General features: G+C 32.2%; 2 protein-coding genes across 5 annotated transcripts in view; one reads left to right on the forward strand and one right to left on the reverse strand.

The window, feature by feature from the left end:
• Nucleotides 1–2051, reverse strand: part of LOC124367494 (ankyrin repeat and IBR domain-containing protein 1-like) — a 72753-nt gene extending 70702 nt beyond the window's left edge. For all 3 annotated transcript variants that reach the window (XM_046824381.1, XM_046824353.1, XM_046824361.1), the window contains exon 1: nucleotides 1908–2051. The gene's annotated coding sequence lies outside the window, so the exon portion shown is untranslated. The remainder of the gene's footprint in view (nucleotides 1–1907) is intronic.
• A 132-nt stretch (nucleotides 2052–2183) lies between these two features.
• LOC124367520 (trafficking protein particle complex subunit 2-like protein) lies at nucleotides 2184–19269 on the forward strand. 2 transcript variants are annotated; one of them, XM_046824413.1, is made up of 5 exons: nucleotides 2184–2688; nucleotides 6192–6364; nucleotides 8716–8803; nucleotides 11036–11115; nucleotides 19099–19269. In XM_046824413.1, the coding sequence occupies exons 1-5, from the start codon at nucleotides 2656–2658 to the stop codon at nucleotides 19139–19141; spliced, it is 417 nt and encodes a 138-aa protein (XP_046680369.1). In that variant the 5' UTR covers nucleotides 2184–2655; the 3' UTR covers nucleotides 19142–19269. The 2 variants fall into 2 exon arrangements, with proteins under 2 accessions (XP_046680369.1, XP_046680361.1); XM_046824405.1 differs by lacking the exon at nucleotides 19099–19269 and adding an exon at nucleotides 16966–19077.
• Nucleotides 19270–22556: the final 3287 nt, after the last annotated feature.

Here is a 22556-nt window from a genome sequence, read left to right on the forward strand (position 1 = left end):
ATGCTGCACTGTTTATTTATTAAATCCAAAGTAACAATTTAGAATCACCTATAAGTTTTAAATGGAATAACATAAGACATTTTTGTACATAAATTTGAATTGTTTTCAGTGTTAGGTAGGCCAAAGGGTTACTATTTCTAAATTTTGATTTGCTCCTACTCTCTTACCAAATTTTGAAGAAAGAAAAATTAAAAAAAGACAAACTTTAAGTTGTCTAAAAATGCTGTCTGTTCTATTTATATTAATTAAGCATGCAAGATAGAAACAATATATGTACAACTTACAAAGCATTTCAATTTCAAATGACTGTATTTTTGTATAGAGATAAAATAAATTTGTTTGTAAAGAATTTTATTATTTTTGTGTTTTTTTATATGATTGGTCATAAGATGCGATACCAGTATTAAAAACATGACACATCTACATTCAAGTCTACATTCAATGCAATTATTTGAGAGAAAAAGAATAATAAAACATCTCAAAATTTTCAACCAATGTCTGCTTATACAAATGTTCATGGTATTTACTAAAAATCCCACAATTTAACACCTTTAGTACAAACTAAGAATCCAAATGTATACATAAAAGGATGTTTTATAGTGTTCATTTTTAAATTAACAGGTATTAAAAGCTATAATGCTTTACTTATGTATACAATAAATTCAAAACAAAGAAATGTCTTACTAAGAATGTTTTATAACTTTCAATACTTAATATCCAACATATAAAGTAAGAATATTTAAATTTAATTCAGAAAGCTTTGGCTGTTTTTTGTCTCTTTGCTATTTATTTTTGCCAATCACTACGGTACCTCAAATTATTATTTTATTCCAATGAAACTTTGTATTCTAGCTGATAATGAAATACACTTAAAGAAACCGTGTCCATGATCTAAAATATTATTGTACAAAAAATTATAAAAGTTAAAAAAAAATATATTAAAAAAAATTTTAATTATTATGTGCATAAAAACAATGCATTTTTGGCATAGGCTATTAAAAAGATAAATAAAAAGCATGAAAATCTATTAATTATTAAAAGTTATGGATTGCTATTTAGAAACTAGTAGTTACTTGCTAAAACGTACTGAAATAGATTAGTGCTAAGACAAACATTGAGCGTTCTAATGCAGGTCCCCATTTTTCTAAGTTTATTACCTAAGATGTGAACAATTGAGGAGTGCTATTATACTTCTAATCAATATAAAACTAATGTGGGGTTATAATAGATTTACATTTTGTTCAAAAACATGCACAAAATAGGCACACATATTTTTAGAAGTTCTTGCAGACTGTTCTCTTGAATTATTGTAAATGCTATTGCTTTTATAGCCTAACTTTATTTTGGAATGTACATGAAAAATAAATATTTGATGACAAAATATAATTTAGTCTATATAATTAATGTCAAAGTTGGCAATCATCTAATCTCATTAGGTTACAAAGGTAATCTTGCAGCAACTAGTAGTATTTGTACTTAATTAGTATGTTTTCGACCTAATTTTACATTTGATGTAGTGCAATAAATAACCATTTCATAGTCATGAACAATAATAGTTTATGTAATTATTTCTACTTTTTTCTACTGTAATATTTTAAATATTGTTTAATATTTCGTTTAAAAGATTATATGTCAGAAAAATACGATGTTATTGATTCTTGTATAATCCCAGATGATGGTGATGTACAAGCAGGCTCTAATACGGATACTAAATTTTCATTTGATTTAGTGTCGGTATCCAAGCCATATACATTGTTAGAAAATCCATATTTTCTTGACAAGAAGCTAAACACACACGAAATAATGATGTAGTTAATTGTAGAAAACTGGGACGATCTGTTGATTGCTTTTGACACAAAGAATGCTAAAAGTAGAAAGCGTTACTTATGCATCTCGATCGTACTTACTGAGACTAAACGTGATTGAACATGAGAAATTATACTTCTTTGAAGCCCCTCGGCTTCATACAAGCCTCAACACTCATTTATATAACAATAATACACTCTTGCAGACATCTAGTTTCAGATCTGATCACGAGCACAATCGATTTTCTACGGGTATATTTGCGCATGTCAATGTTTAGCCAGACGTCATGTAGCAAGTCATTAATTACGTAGTCCTCGTTACAAACATGCGCGTTAGGTGATAACAACATAAAAAAATGTTCCAATTTTTATAGGTTTTTAACGAAATCCCTGATAATGTGTAGAGTACTACACACTAAGTATAGTTTATAATAATACAATTAACAATAGTTATTGTTTTTCGAATTAATCCGAGATTCAGTAGGCTGTGACATATTTCGTTTTTTACGGTAATCACCTGAAACCCGAACTGAAAGAACAGAAGCCTGAAAAACTTGAGTAGTTAGAACTGTCAAATTGAATACTGTGTTATAGAATTGCAATTGCGGTGATTTATTATTGTAAAGGTAAAAGTAATGTTTGCTTGAGATTTAATTGATTACTATCAGACTTAAATCGCCAAATTGATAATTTTTGTTTATAAATGATTTCTGTCTTTCAAACTAATTGTAGTTTCTTTTTCTGAGAGTTCTTTTAATCTACTGTATAGCTTTCGTTTGTGTGTGTTCAGTCGTCTATTTAGCAACACAGGTTTTTCTTTAGGAGTCAATAAAATTGCATTGCAAAGAGCATGGCTGTATGCATAGCGGTTATCGGAAAAGAGGTATGCAATACACTGTTAAGATTTAAAACATTCGACTAATGCATGTTTATTGTTAGATTTAATTATATTGTTAAAACGTTTGAGGTTAGAGTTTTGAATGAGCCATTTAATAACATTCTATTTTAATAATTGCATAAATACAGAAAAAATATTTAATTTTGTTGTTTAAATCGATCATTTAATGGTTTTGTCTATTTTATGTTTTAATAATCTATTCAAATATGTTTTGCCTTAAGTTAGCCTAACCTAAAGGGTTATCAATAGTTATAGGTTAGGTTCAACGATTAACCCTTTTAAGTCCAACGTCCGGTTTTCAGGATGTTGAGTACACTATCTCTTAAAGTGCCAACCTGTTTTCCGGATGCATGAAAAATTAATTATAGAAAATCAACTATTGCGATATTTGTATCAAGTTTTCGTCAACTGAGAGTCTAATATTCTATAATTTCAATGATGTATTCAATATAGTAGTATATAGTAGTAGTACACCATTGCCACTAGTATAACGGCAAAGTAAAAAAAATGCTTTTGTGGTCTCTGGCGAATCTGTGTAGAATTGATAGTGGCAAAAAATGAAAAGCGGGCCAAAAAACAGAATTTTTATCACAAATCAGCCCAAAATTAATAGGGAGCATAATGATTTTATGGGAGTGACCAAATGCTTTATCAATATTTTGATGACAGAAGAACTAGTAAGTTTAGGAAAAAAGGTAATTTTAAATATTTTTAGCAAGATGATTGTAAACTGTTACATACTACAAACTTAACATGGATTACACTTTGACTAGACTTGAATTCTCAATTCAATTAGTAGAACAACTATCAATGAATTGGTTAAATCCGCAAAAAGCTTCTGGGCTTAATTTGTCAGATTTGCAAGTTGGGACCCTGCAACGCACTTTAGGAAACCGTAGTAATTCTAATAGTAGTAAATATTTTGCAAAAATACCTGACGGCAGAGAAAAGAACTGTTCTGTGTGCAGTGTAAAAAATACCAATAAAAGAGGGAAAAGGAAAGAATCTACTTAAATATGTGTGTTACCTGTTAAAAAAGGTTTACACACTGTGTTTTCCTTTAGTTCACAGTAAAAACAAAGTTTAATGTACCCCTTTTAGTGAGAATTGGCAGAAACACAAGTATATCTTTAATAAGAAATTTTTTGGGGGAGATAAGTTTGCATTTTTCTATATTAGGCCTAATATAGGTTGTATTAATTATATTTAAGCATTTTCATTTTTTATATTGGAGTACCTATATTTTTATTTTATTGTTAAGTAGGATATTCTACTTTAAAACATTTTGACTGCAGATTTACAAAATCTCAGTATGTCACTGTGTTTAAGAAATAACGAATGTTAAAAATATCTCATGTTAATTTTAGATAGTTATTTTGTAGGAGTTATCTATTCCTAATTTGAGAGGACCCAGTTAACAAATACTTAATAGAACGTTTAATATATAAGTATTTCCTAAGAGTTTATGTAGTAAAACGTTTTTAACATAAATTAAATGAAAATTAAAACACTAGACACTCATTGTTTGTGCTTTGCATGTCATGTTACGTTCGGCTGTCTGTCTGCTTTTACCCTTACAGCTTTTCACTTTGTATTAATTACTGTAATGTATTGTTTACAGTAATTTTGTTATGTTCAATTCAATTCAGTTGGAAAGTCATTAATGAATAAGTAAATCAAAATGCCTTTATTTAGCCATTGTATTTTAACTTACAATTGCTTTTAAATCAACTGTTGTCCAATAAACTACTAATAAATAAAACCAAACTTAACCTAAAATTTAAAGAAATAGTTACTGTATTAAAATGATAAAAAACTAATTACAAATTACGTTGTAATTGCCAATAATAATTTATTTCATCTTGTCAGGAGTTAGCTTGAACAGTCTGTTCTTCACACTCTACTGTACGATCTGTTTAGATTCTCTTACTGTTGTTTTTTCCCACATTATAATCTCGCCCCACTTTTAATAAAGTTTCATCATTGTCTAAATCTCTTCAAGTCTTCCAATTTTTCTTCTATTGACACAACCAACTTTTTACGTTTTGAAGCTTTCACCGTAACTTTAGACGCAACAACATCAAAACACAACTAACAGTCTAACAAAACGGCTGAAACGAAACAAGGAAATGGTGCACAAAACAACCTGTAAGTGAATGAGCTTCATAAGCATTGGAGGACTGCAGTGCGCCAAAACAAAGTGAGATTAACAACCTATCATCTTGCGCGTGAATAAAATGCATACAGTATTGTCGGGTAAAAGAAAGGAGCTGACTCACACTCGTGACGTATTGCATAAATTCATGTTATCCGGAAGGTCAGATAACCGAGATTACTGTACACTACCAAAATATTAAATATTACCTACTAGCAAATAAAGTTATTAAAAATAGCTGACAAAAAATTATTTTTTAATTCAAAACTGTATTTCTTGACTTGCTATAAAAAATAAATTAGGTCAACTTGCAAATACTCAATTAACGATTAACAAAGTATTTGTTATGGAAATTCAATGGATTAGAGATTTGGCTAATTTATTATGCACAGTAGCCTTTGCAGTTCATTATTAAAGTGTTAAACAGTATACTGTATAAGTTTTAATTTGTACTCTTTTTTGTATAGTTTTTGTATGATTTAATATAAATAGAAACAATAAATGATTTCCTACAACAGATTTTGGAATTATATGCACAATATTAGTGAATGATTTGATTTATAATTGATAATTTTGTATTAAAATGCTTTAAATAGTGTTTTTCAATACTTAAAAATGTTTCCAGGAGGTCCACCTCTCTTTCATGGTAGCAACTCGTCAACATGGTAGCGTCTCTACTTTTCTCCATATTACAATATGGCAACCCAAATTATTCATTCACTTAAAACAAAGTAACACTGAGAATCAATGCAATACTATTCATATGGGTGCCTAAGTTATATCTATAGCCTTTTTTGTGCAATATAAGATGGTGGACTTCTGTTGATTACACCATCCTCTGTTTAATGCCTTACAGGGCGAAAGCTTTAGATTAGATTTAAAGGAAGACATAAGGACTCCTAGTTCTTACTATTTCAACCTAATTTTGTTTCGCATCCCAGGTGCTTTTATTAGAACATGCCTACCAATCTACCTCCAGTGAGATCTTGGAATCGATGCCCAAAACTACATCAAATTCATCACCCGACTGAGAGATAAAAGGTTCCTTCTCAGGCCTTCCACAATTCAAAACGATTTACTATTTTAAATTAAACTAAAAGATTTAGTTTTTATTAACTTCATGGTTTACTATCAAAATATCTTCCAACCTGATTAAATAGCTGAAATAGGTTCATTTTAGCAAGATTATACAAATGCTAAAAAGTTTGAAAATAGACTGAGCTTATTTTGTTTGTTGTGTAACTCATTGCTATAAAAGGTTATTACATTTTAAAATTGTCTCAATAGTTCTGTTCATTTATAAAGTATTAAGTTTAGAGTATTTCTGTTGCAGAATTCTCCTAAGTACATATCTTGCTTGAAGGAGGATGAGGAACTTCAGTTGCATTACAAGGTACACACATCACTAGACATTGTGGAAGAGAAACTCTCTGCTCCAAGCAAGGCTGCTGGAGACTTGAGGGAACTATACCTCGGACTACTGTATTCCACAGAGGAACTAAAAGTGTATCCTTTCACTTGCAATCTTATTTACTTTTTAACTAATATGAGGCATATCTTACAAATAAAAATGAATCGCAAAATGGTATGGTAAGCGCTAATCTTAGGAACCACAAAACCAATTTGGCTAGTCGTTTTTGTAAAATATTCATTGAAATCCGAAAAGAAGGTTTATATGAAGGGAAGATTAGAAATGTTACCTGGAATATTTTGGAATTCACAAAAATTGTATTTATGTTTTATAATCCAAATTTTACTGACACTTAACCGCTGTTGGAAACTTTCAGATAAATTGGCTGAACTATCAGTTTAGATATAAATTTTATTGAATATTAAGTATACAGACGGTGCTTGATCAGTAGTGTAATGCAGATAGCAAATAAAAAGTTAACATCTAAATTGTACTCCAGATTGTGCCAGGATGAATGTAATAAATGTTTTCAATACTATTCAAATACTGATATAAAATCAAACTTTATTATGGAAACAAGCAAACTCAACTGTGGTACTGGAAATATTTTAGACTGAATGTAAATTACAAAAGCCAAGAGACCAAAGTAGAGTTCTGAGAGTTTTTTTATTGGAACAATAAGGCAAACTAAACTGTGGATTAGTTTGTGTGTGTAAGTGAATTTAAACTACTGGAATTAGGCACCTACTAACTAAAGTAGATTTTTCAGTCCTACGCACATGTTGTTTTCATCGTCGGGACAAAGCAAACTCTACTATGGTACTGGAAATATCTTAGACCAGAAGTATATGAAAAGGGCTTGAAGTAAACGCTTTTTGACCAAAGTAGGTTTCTAATAACAGTGTATTTGTATTTTCTTGACTGGGGTAATAATGCAGACTCAGCTGTAATATTGGAAATATAATTATTTGAACCAGAAATGCTACATGTGTAGAACAAATATAAAATGGTTAAACTCTGATACTCTTAACCATGTGAATACTTAACCCATTAGCCACTCAATATTCTTGCGCCTAACCTCCTTGTACAAATCTAATGAAATTTTCCCGAAATGTAAGGGTTTAGCAAAATTCACAAAACATTCAATTTTATTGCTATTTGGTTCACTAAGCTATTGTTTTTTTAGTTAATGAAACAGGTTATAATATACTGTAATTTATAAGCACAGAAGTACACCTTATGTAAACAATTTTTCATTTTGAGAATAATTAAAAAAAAATTTATTTTCTTTTTGAAATTTTGAAAGCAAGAAATTGTTTTAAGTACAAAACACAGTTATCATCTATATTTGGTGTAGTTTAATAGGAAATTTAATTCTTTTACTGGAAACATTTTATTTCATTCATTTATCTTAATTTATTTTCATTTTACATAGACTTTTGTAAAATGCTACATTTGTGTTCTCCTTCCACAAATTCTAGCAAACACGCAAAAAGCGCAAAGGTATTGTATTTACCTTGATTCACATTTTTTTTCCTGGGGTTAATATATATATTTATATGTATAGTACATATTATTTTGTTTAGTTTAAATAAATATTTAATAACGTATGTTGTCATTACTTTACCATCTTGTGATCGACGTTTTGGTACCACGTTGGCCGTCACGAGATGGTACCATGATAAGTGGTTAATGGGTTAAATAATATCTATGTAATGTTTGTCTACTTATGATTGAAAAATGTTATGACTCCATCTTATTACATCATAAATGCTTTACTGAGTACTATAAAGACTTCGATCTTGAAAATTGCAAGGAAAGCCATGGTTAAGAGTTAGTTCAGAATATAAATAAGAGGTTCAGAGGCTGTGTTGGAATGTAGGTTTTATAGTTTCCCTTATCTCTGGGTTCAATCAATAGACCGTAGGTGGTTTAACTCCTTCACTGCGACATGAATCATGTAACAAATTTAGGAGAGCTGAGATAGTATTAATGTCCGTCCACCACAGTCAATATGTTAAACTATGATACATCTCTAATGCACCTATAAACTTTATTTATTTATTTAATTTACATGATTTAAAACAGTACCTATTAGATAGTAATGGGTACTAGCTAAAAATACTAAAGCAGTTAAAAATAGTATTAAGTAAGTATGAGCATGCGTGTGTACCTAATTAAACAAAAATTGCAATTTGTTGTGAACAACCATATACTGTAGACTGAAACAAACACTAATAGATCGTGAATTAGAAATAAATCACATACATTTATCTTATGATACTCAATGGGTATCATAGTTCATATTACACATTAACCCTCCAACTGGTCATATAGTGTATGTAACACTAAAAAATTCTTGAATCGCTTAGCTAATAATGAATGGTAAGTAAAGAATTAGTTCTTATTTTCTCAATAATTAGTTTTCTTAACATATTTTCTTTAGATTTGGATATGTGACGAATACCAAAATAAAGTTCATCATTGTAGTAGATTCAGCCAACTCAATGTTGCGAGACAATGAAGTTCGAACCGTAAGTATTATCCTGTTAATAGTCTTTATTAATATTATGCTATTTATTGCGTCTCATTTAGGGAACTATCAAACTTCTTGTCTGTCTTGGGAACAGATTGAGCAATAGAAGTGAAACTATAGTCTATGAAACATTTCTGTGTAGGTAAGATCAAGTTCAATGATTTTGCATGTTCTTCTATGGGTCTTGGATGAGCATTAGTGAAGCCAGTCACTCAGAGGGATCTTGAGAACAAATAGAGCTAGTGATGTATGAAGCCAAATCTTTAAGCCATTGAATTTTCGTAAAAAAACTGCCAATTATTTATATTGGACAGAAATTACCTTCATGCCCCACTACTTCCAGAAAAGTTTCTAAATCATTGACATTGCTGGTTGCTGGCATATTGTCTACCTTCGTAAACAAAATCAAACCCCTGTAGAAAACTGGTTGATGTCAACTGCTTCCTCCCTCCTCCTGCATATTGCCTAACATGCCTACTTCATCGGCTATGTAGTGAGCATGCCATGCACAACATAGATGCATGCAGTTCAACAATATGAAGTGTATTCAATTCATACAAAGTAGTAATTGAATACACCAAATATGTTGTGCCTATTTGTAATTTCATATACCATAGGAATTTAGTCTGAACATAATTTGTCAATGGAAAATTTCACATATCTACTAATCACTTAGTAGATTATGGAATAATTTATCCATTTCATGCAATTCATGTTATTTGTACTTTGTACCTCCACTAAATACAATGTTGTTCTTTATCAAGAGAACAAGAGAGGTTTGTTTGAAGAACACAGTCTCTCAGCAGCAACCATGAATCTATCCCATACAAAGTAATCCCCTCTACACGCAACTGTTGTTGTTTAATGCTTCTCTCACTTGAACTCATGTTTTAGAATCACTAACAAACCTCTGTTTATATTTTGTCTGATTTGTTATATTTTCTCTTTCACAGGATCATTCAATTTAGGAACAGCCAGAAATTATGTGGCTAAGTCATGACTGCAGAGAGGCTGTCTCTACAACGGATGTTGTATTTTGCTAATACATGCTGAATAAGATTTGATTAGTGAGCTGGCATGTTATTGTGGTTCATAAACCAATTACGTCTTGGTGACAGATTAGGCAGTTTCCTTTGCAGTGCTACTCATATTGCAGCTACCTTAAGACATAGATATTACTTGCCTGACCTTGTGCAGAGCATAATCTGATGAACAACACTGTCCTAATTTAAAAGTAAACAGCATTGTTTCGACTTTGCTGTACGTTTTGTGGGCGTTGCTCTGAATAAGTCTTTCACTGTAAAGAAAACAGTTATTTTAGTTATGAATGTTCCTTTTCCCTAATTTATTACCTGAACAGACACAACTGCTATTACTGGTCTCCAAAAAAACCAATGTCAATTTAGCCAAGTTCACATAAAAAACCACAGAAAGTTCATGTCTGGCTTGGAATTTTCCATGATGACAATGCCAGCTCTTTCTTCAATTTCAATATATAACAGGGTTACTTTAAATTTATCAAAAAATGTTATAAGATGCTATTATGCTATTCCAAATGTTATTGTTTTACTTTGAATATTGGGTAGGCTCCAGTGTTTCTTAGAAAAAACTAACCCTCACCATGGTCACACTGCCATAGCGCCACTAACCAACACTGCTAGAGCCAAAAAGGTTAACTTGAAAAAGTTGGATTTGAATGATATAGCAAGTTGAAGATGGGATTTGATATCTAAAAAATCTTTCTTGGTATATTTTCAAAATTAAACATCTTTTTACTCTCTATATGAGGATTTATGCTGTATTTTTATGTTAATAGTGAATATTAGTTAGCTGCCGGCCATGCATCTATACTTTTAACATGTGGCTAAAGTTTAAATCTGCATTATATATTTAAACTGCAAGTTTTAAGGCAACGTTGAGAACTTGCAGTAATACTTTGGTGTTATGTACCATTGTAAATTGTCTCACATCCATAAATGTTTCAATTTGCTTTTAGTGTTAATCATTCTGTATATATTATAAGTTAATGTATATATGCAGAGATTTAATTATTAGTAGATTCTCTTACCTTATATTTTGTCTAACAAATTGTTATCTTTTTTACTACAAGACATAAACAAGGTAAGATTCAAATGTTAACTATTATTAGTTAGTAAAAACAAAATATTTATTTAAAATGCTTAACATATTTATTGAAAATAATTTATTATATATTATTGTATGTGTTTAGATGTTCAGGAAACTTCATGCAGCGTACACTGATGTTGTTTGCAATCCATTCTATATACCTGGTGATAAAATAGAATCAAAGTAAGTAGTATGCACTAGTATTGTTGATGAAACTTCAAATTGTAAAATATTTCATTTATTCACTGTATTTTATTTTATTGGCCTTTTAATTATACCAACAAATGGTGTGATAATATACATAGGTCAAAATAACTCATAATTTTATAGACAAACAATATGGATAACAACAAACATTTGTTGTTTTAAGAAATTCTGCGAGTGTTGACTGTTCTCTTTACAAGGAAAATCTTGAAGTTCTTTCTTGAAACTATTTAGTGATAGTTTTGAGGTGTTGTGGATTCAGATGTTTGAGGTTTCAGCCAATGTAAGAAGGGATTTTTCACAAAGGGAGTTGCAATATTGAGGCCAGACATATCTAAAAGCATGCAGGTATGCATTTGATTGTGGGAGTTATTGATCTATGAACATTTAAGGTACCTTCATATACGTTGACGTTGTTACTATGAATATCAAGTGGCTAAAGGCTTCTTGGCAACTTTGAGGTAGTTCCAATATAGTTTTTTTGCACTTTCTACCAAAGTGCTGTTAAGTTGTTTTATTAGGCTTAAATAATAGGTTCTTGAGTTAATATAAAAAGTGAGGACATTTTAGAGCCATGCCAAGGAGCTTTCATAAAAATTTTCAGCATAGTAATTTTACTAGAATTATCTGGGATACACAATGAGCATTAAGGGTTTTAAAAATGATAGAAAACAGTTATAAAACAGTGAACTGTATAAACAGTACGAAACCCAGTATAGGTCCTTGTTGGACTTCTTATGTGATAATGTGTGGATTTAATCTAGTTGTACTTGTAAGACCGGGGTATGACTTCATGTCTTAAAATCTTGAGTAAGTAGCTCACAAACAATTTGTTTGATACATCTCTAACTTCTGGGTATAATAGTTTTTTTTTTTTTGAAGATTATGCAGTGTTATAAATATTAAAAGGCCTACATGTAGGCTAGAAATACGGTTTTGACACATTTTAAATTAATACTGAAAAATGATTCAATTTAAAAAATGATTCTGATTTTACCTGTAAAAGTCAGTTTCTGAAATTCGTGTTTGCAGTCAGTGATTAGGCTGTTATATTTAAAATGGCTCATTACTCTTATCAGAATTAATTTTCCAATAATTTTTGTACTCAGTTATATGGATAGGTAATGTTTGGATTCCAATTGTAGGCCTTTTTTGTGTTTAGGGTGTAAGGAAATTGATGTAATGATGGGAGAGGATCATGTACTTCACATGACCCTGAACACAAATGAGAGGTGGAGTTAGCTCCTCAGCGCAGTATTTTATGATTAAATAAATACTCATATAGGCTACTGGACTTTTTTAGGTTTTTCTTCTTTTTTTAAATTGTTGGAATCAGATGAAATAATTGTGTTATAAGAGCAACAGCAGAATTGTTCTCTAGTATTCTGTCATGTTCTTTTAAAAAGTAATTTCTGCTACCTCAACAAAATAAGTGTTAATTATTTCAGCTACATCAATTAGATTATCATTTTAGTTAGATTTTAAGCTCAAGGTAGGGTTGACTGAGTTGCCATGATTGGTGTAATGTAAACTACAATGTATTATAGCAAGACTGTAGTCTTGTTTTCATCTATATATCTATATATTTGCATTGGCATTTAGTTAAAACACCCTTAACAATTTTTTTACTCACCATAAATTCTTTCTATATTCTCAAAAGTAAAAAAAAAGAATTTAGGGACAGTGTCAGGTCTGCAAAGTCAGTTTTAGAAAAATTATCAAATTTCAATAACATTCAGGCAAATTATTAACGACTAAAACCCTAGTAAATAGTGAAACCCCTTCCATTTGTTACACCAGAGAGAGTTGTTGAAAGGGATCCTCATAATGTAATGGTTCAATGTATTTTTTAGCCAGGTTTTTTAGCATGGTTGAGCTCGTCAGTTTAAAAAAATCATCAAATCACTCTGCAACAGTAACTCTTAAGGTTGATATTAAACAGTGGCATATTAAACAGTGTTTCCACAAAATTATTGAACCTTTAGCTAAAATTATTAATTTTTCTTTTGAATCTGGGCAATTTTCCCAACAGCCTAAAAACGGCCAAAATTGTCCCTTGTTTTAAAAAAGGTCATCCTCAAGCTACAGATAATTATTGCCCAATCTCCATTCTCCCGGCATTGAGTAAAGTGTTTGAAAAGCTGTTCCTTTCTAGACTACTCTCCTTCTTGGATCGATTTGAGATCCTCTGCAAAGAGTAATTTGGTTTTAGGAGAGGTAGATCTACAATTGATGCAGTCACTTAGCTTATTGACATTATTCTGGAGGGCCTAGACAGTAGAAAACCTACAATCAGCATTTTCCTAGATTTGTCAAAGCTTTTTGACTGCATGGATCATCAAATAATGATCTCGAAATTAAATAGCTGTGGGATACGAGGTACACCACTCAGTTAGCTAAAATCGTACCTACTTGAATGATCCCAATATGTTCAGCTCAATGAAAATCAGTCAAAAACTTTACCCATTAAATATGGAGTCCCACAGGGATCAATTTTAGGTCCAGTACTTTTTTAAATTTATGTAAATGACCTCAGGTCATCGGTAAGATCTGGCCAAATTATTCAATATGCGGATGACACTACTCTGTTTCCAAGGAAATTGTAGGGAAGCATTGGAAAAGCAGTGCTTTGAAAGTTAAAATTCTTGCTTGCAATTTTTAACAGAACTAAATTTGCGTACTAACAACTCAAAATCTAATTTTATTTATTTTTCTAGAAAAATATCACTCCAAGAGTGTAACCCATCAATAATATTAAATGAAACCGTAATCGATGAGGTCAATGAGACGAAATTCCTGGGAATGCATATTGATAGAATGCTTACTTGGGACACTCATGTTGGTGTTGTCTGTGGGAAAATATCCTCAGGCATTTGTGTATTGAGAAACTTGGCAACATTTTGTGATGAGGGTACATTAAAAATGGCATATTACGGCCTCATATACCCATACATGACTTATGGCATTACTCTATGGGGTGGTTGTTCGCTTCACAACTTGTCCAGATGATTTGTGTTGCAAAAAAGATCAATCAGAATAATTTGGTTTCAGAGAGTCATGTAGGGAGATTTTTAGAAGGCTCGAACTGCTGACACTCCCATCCCTCTACATGTACGAAACTGTCTTGTACTGTCAGTACAAATGTAAAACCACACGTGGCAGGACGTACATGGCTATAACACTAGGGGGAGGGATGTGTTAAGGGCGGCACAATACAGGCTCCGAGCTTATGAAGCTCTACCCTGTGAGGTCGGAGCTAAATTAATCAATTTGCTTCCCATCGGTATACGTGAGGAAGACAGGGAAACACTGTTTAAAAAGAAATTAGAGCAATTTTTAGTAGGGGGGATCTTCTACAGCGTTGCTGAGTTCGCGGACCGTGAGCCAGAGTTTTAGGGGGCCGACCTGATTTAAGTCTTAAATTATGTTTTTATGATCTTTATTGTATTTAAAGTTTTACCATTTTAAAGTTTTTATCTGTTTTAAAGTTTTAACTATTTAAAAGTATTTATAATAATATATTTTTAGTTAAATATATTTGTTGTATAAATACTGTTTAATTTGACCAAGTTTAATTTGAAGTAACTGATTGTGTATACTTGTAATTCAATAACATAAATGATGTTTTAAATAGTAATCTGCTAAATGTTATATTAAATTTAGTTTAGTGCTCTAGACAGCTTAGAATTAAGATTTAAATGTTAATTGAATGCTGGGCCTGGGCATGTTTACTGTTATTGTAAATGGTTTTGCCTTTGTAGCCTCTTTCCACATTAATTCTTATGAATTCTGCAAGGACTGTAACTTCAGCCTGAAAGACAGTAGCCAGATTGCCTAGGCTAAAGCTTAAGTTAGCTCTAGGTCTGGCTCCCCAAACCCCTGCCCCAGTACCCTTCAGAGTTTTTTACCCGTCTGTGTACCAGGTTAAAGCCTTCTTCATGTAGACAAGCTCACCATTTGACTATTCCTCTCTTTCAACAATGTTGACTTGACATGGTTTTTCCCAGTCCGTAACCTTTGAAATTCTGTCAGACATAATCTCTAGAATGTCCTGTTTGAGAATTTCAGAGATCTAGGAGTGCTTACTCGCATGGTGATAATGCCACTTCCCGCTGCACTGCAGTCTGTAGGCAGCCATCCTAGTCTCTCCTATGACAAATATGTCAAGGGGTGGGAGGTTTAGCACTGCTTCCATGGCAGTGGTTGGTGTGACTCTCATGGCGACCATTGTCCCCAAGCACGCCAACTGCTGTACCTTTGACAGGTTATTTGTGGCAGTTACCTGTTGAACCTTTGGCCACCATACCAATGAGCCATACTCCATCATTAGTCTAATGACTCTGGTGTATAGCCAATGTGACATGTCAGGTCTAAGCCCCCATGTGCATCCTACCACACCATCACCAATGTAATCTGAGATCAGCTGATTATGTAATCCAGATGACTGTTCCAGGTGAGTTTATCATCCAGTTTGACTCCTAGATTCATAAACTCTCTGCTAACCTGTATCTTGCCCCCTACATAAGACTGGCTATGTAATTTCCACTTTCCTCCTATTTTTAACCCTAGAGCTGGTATGAAACGAATTTTCGTCGCCAAAGGCCCGTTCAATTTGGCAACGACGAATATTCGTCGCCAAAGTAGACATGTACAGATATTGAAATTGTAGGCAATTAAGGTCATATAAATGATTTTTATTTGATATATTCTGGAAGAGCAATAACTATAGTACCAATTTACTGTTCTTACTTCGATAATTGTCTTCTTTGGTTACTGTAAAACATCGTTTTTTTTGGACAGCTGACGTGAACGTAGGTCGGGTCAACCACATTGTTGTGAAACTGTAAACAAGTGTCGGGTTTTGTGTTTGAGGTTACGAATCCAATAGTATTTGGTGTTATTATTATTTTTTTACCTTTCTTAGGTTATAGTTTTAGTTGTTCAGTATGGGTGAAAACTTTAGAGACCGATCAAATGATCTTAGAGAGCTCGCAGAGCGGGATCTAGTGACGCTGAGTGAAAAATGAAACTTTGTATATATATTATAGTACATATTATGTAAATAAGGTAAGATTAAAATTTATTATTTTATTTTATTTTTGTTTTAACTGTCATACTTATATAGGTATAAATGCAGTCAAGAGATTATGTTTACCCACGAACAATAATATTTATTTAGAAATGTACGCATTTTTGAAAATAAGTAAATATGGGTGCTCTTTCATACAAAGCCCTGTAACACATACGTTTTGAGGTAAAAGTTACAATAATTATATATTTTTGGAATCAAGACAAAATTTCGAATACGTTATACTTTTACGGTTTTGATGTAAAGCATATTGCTAAGCAGTTACACAACGGAATATTTACAAAAAACATTTCCAAAAAACATTTTTCTTACATTTTGTAAAAAAAATAAAAATATGCTTCCATGGAAACAATAAGATATTGTTATTATAATGCTCTCCATATAGTTGTGAATACATTGACATATAATAGTTTATATTTGGACTAAAAGTTATGAAATGTGATACATTATAAGAAACGTCTGCGAGGCTGTTAAAATAGAGCCGCCAGTACAGAGTGACACCATTGCCAGTTCTAGGGTTAAATGGTATCGTGATGGTCTTCGAAGGGTTCACTGCAAGTCCTTTTTCATCACACCATTGCTCCAAAATGGTCAGTGTCTCTGCATCATTTCCAAGCTCGTGACCATATGCTTGCTCCTAATGAGTAGCCAATATTATCAATATTATCTGCATAGCCTTGAGCATACATGCCTTGTTCATTCAGAGTCCAGAGTAAGTCATCCACAACTATGTTTCACAGGCTTGGTGATAGAACACCACTTTGTGGACAACCTCGCTATGTTTTGACCTCTCTTGTGACTCCGCACAGAGATGCTGTGCTCTTCTGCTACTAAACATGTTCTTTATCCATGTGACGCAGTTTTCTCAGTACCCCTGGATGTATGCTTAGACACTTTAGCGTGAGTACTCGTTTTATCAAAAGCTCATTTTATATCCAGAAATAATACTAAAGCTTTTTGTACAATAGCTTGCTCAATCCTGCTAATCAAACAATGTAGGGCTGTTTCACAAGATTTACCTTTCTGATAAGCATGTTGATTAGGATATAAGGGACAGTTGAATACCTATCCAGAACCTTCTCCATGGTCTTGAGGAGGAAGTATGTTAGGCTTATTGGTCTATAAACCTTTGCAACCTCATATGAGGGTTTAGCTGGCTTCATAATAAACATTCCTGTAGAAGTCCTCCAAGATGAAGGTATGACTCCTGTCGCTAGGCTAGTTCTAAACAGCGTTGGAGCAAAGGTATCACCAAGTCAGCACTTTCCTGCAGGAGAGCAGGAAAAATATCATCGGTACCTGGTGATTTGTTTGGCTTAAAAGACTCTAGGGCCCATTTTATCTCTGAGTAGTTGACAGTCTTTGCACAATTCCAGTCCTCCTTAGAAGAGGACTGACATTCACTAACAACTGTTTCTCTGGTCTGGAAGTGTATTCAGTAAACATTGAAGGGTCTCCTCAGGATCCTTGGTGTGATTCCCATCTTAACTAAGTATAGTATCCACCACATTTATGAGGCTTTGAGCATGGACTTTTTGCCTGCATATGATGTTTTTTTTACAAATAGTGCTGTTCTGTGGATTGGTAGCGTGTAGTCCCCTGCCCATCTTGTGTCGTGGTTATGGAGGTGTCTTTGTTTTGGAGAGTCATGGGTAATGCATTGTAGGGTAGTTTCCAGGATATAAATTGATGTCACAGTCAGGATCCTCCAGGTTTTGAAATATTGCTGCAGCTATCTCTTCACCCTAATCCTACCATTACTAATTTTTTATGGTGTATTCTTGGGCTAGGTTCAGAGCTATCTAGTCCGAGTACTGAGCCATGTGGAACACCTCTGCTTACTGGCAGAGGCTCAGACTGAACTGGTCTTGTAACTCCGTTTGAAGTTTCCTTTAGTTCCACAATTTGTCTTTGATCCTTGATGTAGCTAGTAAACCACCTGAGTGCAGATTGTCGAATGCCCAAATTTGTGAGTTTAACCAGTATAATATCATGTCCTAGGCAATCGAAGGCTTTGCTAAGGTCAAGGTATAAACTAGTAATAGTATTACCAATTTCAATACTGTCTACTATGTATTTAATTAGGTCTATTATTGCAGTTGTTGTTGATTTTCCAGAAATAAATCCATGCTGCTTGTCAGTTAGTAGTTGATTATGTTGTATGTAGTTTAAAAGTCTAGTACGTATGATTTTGTCAATGAGTCTGGAAACTGAGCTAATAAGAGATCGGTCTATAGTTAGTTATGTTTTTAATGTCACCTTGTTTCAATTTCGGATAGATTTTTGTGTTTTTAGTTTTTTTGGTCGCAGGTTTCTGTATTAGTTGCTTCAGGTTCACTCTTCTTCCCCCTTTCACTATTAATAATTTTCTAGATGGCTTTCGATTTATTATCAGCTTGGTAAATATGGGCTGCATTGGATTCTTGTCCAGATTGATTCAGTTTTTGGTCATAGATTTAATTTTAGTTGAGACAGCTTCTTTGTCATCTACATTTCCAGTCATAAGATATTTATCTTGTGCTTTAAGGAAATTGTATTTAGGATTTACCATTTCTTTGGTTGATACGCGTTACAGGGAAATTATGATTGGCAGTATATACTACATACCATGTACTAAGGGTTAATATTCATTATTCTTGTTAACTTAAAAGTTTAAAATTAATTGTATTTTTGTCTAATAAAATACACTGTGGATAATTCTGATGACTCCAATAAAATAATACTAGTTTTTAAGATTCAAAACTAAGAGGAATTTCGTATAAACAACAAGTATAAAATTATAAAAAGAATATTAAAATATGCTTATTCCTAAGTATTGATTAAAATTGGCTCTAGATTTAAATGGCTTATTGTTACAAATTCATTTGTTTCAGGAAATTCGATGCTGTTGTTAAAGCAATTTTCCAAGGTAACTGAATATGAAGTATTTGTTACTCTGAAATACAAAACTATTCTCTTGTAAATATTTAAAATTATTTAACTTGTATAGTTTTAAGTTTTTGTACAAAAAAAGTTATGCAAAATATATAATTTTTTGTTTCGAATTTGTCATTTAATTTTCCTAGTTTTTGATTGTCCCTCAATCTACAAAGAATGTTACACAAAAGAAATGAGACATATACTTGTAACTTGATTATTACATCAATTCCGCTACCAAGGTCCTTCTGTTGATATTTGATAACTCTATAATGGGAAGCAGATGATAATCAGAATAAAAAATTATTGCAAGTTTACATATTCATGATGTGTTGGAATTTGTCCTCCAATCCATTTGAGTGGGAGAGACTATGGTTCTATTCTGAATCAGAATTCATCTGAACTAATGTGAACCAAGCAGTCTTTAGATTAATGAATGTTTGAGTTACAGAAAATAGATAAAAGATAAATAATATGTTATAGAAATTCAGTTTTAGGTAATTCATAGGAGTTAACAGTAAAATGCCATTGTACTTGTAGTTATACAAAACTTAATGAAAAACATTTGAAAATCTTTCAAAAATGACCCTACCATTACAAAAGTGCTATTTTGAATGTTACAAATTATTTTTCCTAATTCTTTAGAGTCAAAATTATAAGGATTTCCATTAAAAAATGAGGAAATTAGGTTTTTTGATTCAGCTGTTTTACATCACGGACTGGTGGTCTGCCACACTCTGTATACACAGTATTTTATTTTTAACTATTTGTTTGTTTTGTGTTTGTTCCTGACATGGTGTGAGTTTTATAACAAAAACATACTTGTCCCAGTCCTACTACAATGAATGTGTGGCAGCGTATGTCAGGAACATACAGCCTCACTCAGTTATTTGGGGTTATGTCAAAATCTAAGAATGATACTGATAAGTAAACACTGTCAAAAAGGATAACAGGAATACAGACATTTTTCTTCATTGAATGTTACAAAAATACATATATCCTGGCAAATATCCTTAATCCTGTTGTCCTTTTAAGTCATCCATCGTCAATAACAAACTTTAAATAAAAAAATACCATCAACACTGTATACAATGTGAATTAAGTTGTTGAGGCCAACAAGAAATGTTTCTCAAGTATTAGGTATATCTCAAACATCAGTTTGTAAAGTTTTACTTGACAGTGGTTATAAAGCTTACAAAATTTGTTTAGTTCATGAGTTAAGTGAGGACGATTTTGATCGTTGAGTAGAATTTTGTGAAATGATGCGGAAGGTTGATAATAATAGAATTAGATTAAACAACATTGCTTCCTCAGATGAAGCAACTTTCATGTTAAACGGTAACGTTAACAAACACAATTCTCGTTATTGGGTTGATGTTGGATGAGAGAGCAACATACCCAATAACATGTTGCAGATCATAAGTAGCAATCTATAGATTCTTGTTCAGTCCAATTGATTTATTTGTCAATGAACTGCAAAACAGTTTGAACAAAAATAATGTTTTAAAAAAATGTTAAAAATTTGTTTTGGGTTGGTAACATAAATATTTATTTATTGGATGATACCAATGCATCGATAGTTAGATATAAACCAGATATTGGTAGTGAATTGTTTGGAGAATTTAGTTATGAGCCTACTCGAATCAAGATCAATATGAGACTTGCATAGATCATGTATTTGCAAGGGTGACCAGTAAAGATGTGATTATCGTGAATGCAGCAGTTCTAGTGGGTAAAACGGATCACTCAAGGCTGGCTGTGCGGGTTGAGGATAGTGCAATAATCAGCTGTTAGATAACATTGAATGGTCAATTTTGATGCATTGTCTGCTTTTTGGACTTTTGTTCAGTGTTACATTACATTTGAAAGCAAAGTGGTAATTAAAGGAGAACATACATCTTGTAAGAAAATTAAACCGTAGATGAATGATTATATTTGTTCTAAAGTTAGAAAAGAAATACAATTTTGAAATTATTTTAAAATCACCCAAATAATAACAAATGTATTATATTTTAAGAGTATTTGCCCTCAGAAAACTGAAATGAAGTCAATGTTTATTTGTCCAGTTTTGTCTGATGAATTATTTAGTTATAAAATCAATGAAAAATAACATATCACAGCATATGGATGGCATCAGTCCTGTATTAATTAAAGTGATTGCTTCTTAGATTGTTGATGTCTTACTGATAACTATTCATTTATATTTTTCCAGAGGCATTGTAAAATCTGTTGTAATACCAGTTAAAAAAAAAATAAATAAAAACTGTTGAAGTGAAAGTGGAGATAACACTGTCAGCTATGCTAGGTGATTAGGTGATCAGAGAGCCCTGTTTCAAAAATACCTGACTGGGATTGAAACTCTTTAAAAAAGGTAATTATGTTATCAATACATGCTTTGGAACCACAACCGTATATTCTGGATGGACAAATAATACGTATTTAACCTTCCATTAGAAGGGTTAGCAACATCCAGAAACAGTTTCTTCTCTTTCGAGTCTCTCAAGGTATCAACATTGAAATTATCACACACTATGACATTGTTACAACCCCCAGTATAGCCATCAAGAAGCACTTGAAATGTATCAATGAAAGCATTAATGCTGGAACTAGGAGATCGGTATATTTCAGTCAGTGTGATATTATCAGAAAAGGTAAGTTGTAGAATTGTTATAGCACAGCATTCAAAAGTGCTAATACAAAACACACACACACACACATTCAGTGGTGCTTTGTTAGGCAACAAAGTCGAGATTCTAGCCTGTATTGCACACCACGCTTAACCAAGCATATAAGATCTGCCCCTAGATGAGCACTCATGGCCATAAATCGTTGCAACCTCATTGGTTATAAAAGTATGTAGGTAACTTTTACAGGATTTATTCAACCAGAACTCAGTAAAACAAACAATAGTTGGATGGAAATTTATTTGTCAATTTTACGCAAACATCCTTGTATATTGAAGTACAACATTGAAAGTTTATCCATGAAACTAAAGAAAATCCATATCTTTAAAATATTTTAAGATCGTCAGCTCACAGAATTCCTGCCAGAAACAATTATCTCACAAGATTGAGCAATGTCTGAAAGTTTGAAGAGTCATTTAAAAAAATGAATGATCAGATGAGTCGACTCCCCCAAGGATCAGAAGTAGAGGTGACATCAAATGATCAGTCCTAGATCAAGCACCAAGCAGCAGACCACCAAGTGTAGAGACTTCTCTCTGCATCAGTAGAAGAGACGACTGCTACGGAGGGTTTATAGCATCGAGAATAAACAACATTCGAGATAGATCTAAACACATGTTTTATGTAAAAAGTAAATTCCAAAGATTTTAATTATGGTCTGTATCTTTTAAATTATATGAATACATGCAAGTTCTCCATTAAATTTCAGACATTTAAGTTTTACTGATTTT

The sequence above is a fragment of the Homalodisca vitripennis genome, chromosome 1 (assembly GCF_021130785.1).
Source record: "Homalodisca vitripennis isolate AUS2020 chromosome 1, UT_GWSS_2.1, whole genome shotgun sequence".
NCBI lineage: Eukaryota > Metazoa > Arthropoda > Insecta > Hemiptera > Cicadellidae > Homalodisca > Homalodisca vitripennis.

Bases quoted from the DNA above. Each gene is read 5' to 3' on its own strand.
- LOC124367520 (XM_046824405.1), top strand. From the start codon at position 2,656: ATGGCTGTATGCATAGCGGTTATCGGAAAAGAG. The intron at 2,689-6,191 runs GTATGCAATACA...TTTCTGTTGCAG, and splicing joins TAGCGGTTATCGGAAAAGAG to AATTCTCCTAAGTACATATC. The intron at 8,804-11,035 runs GTAAGTATTATC...GTATGTGTTTAG, and splicing joins GAGACAATGAAGTTCGAACC to ATGTTCAGGAAACTTCATGC.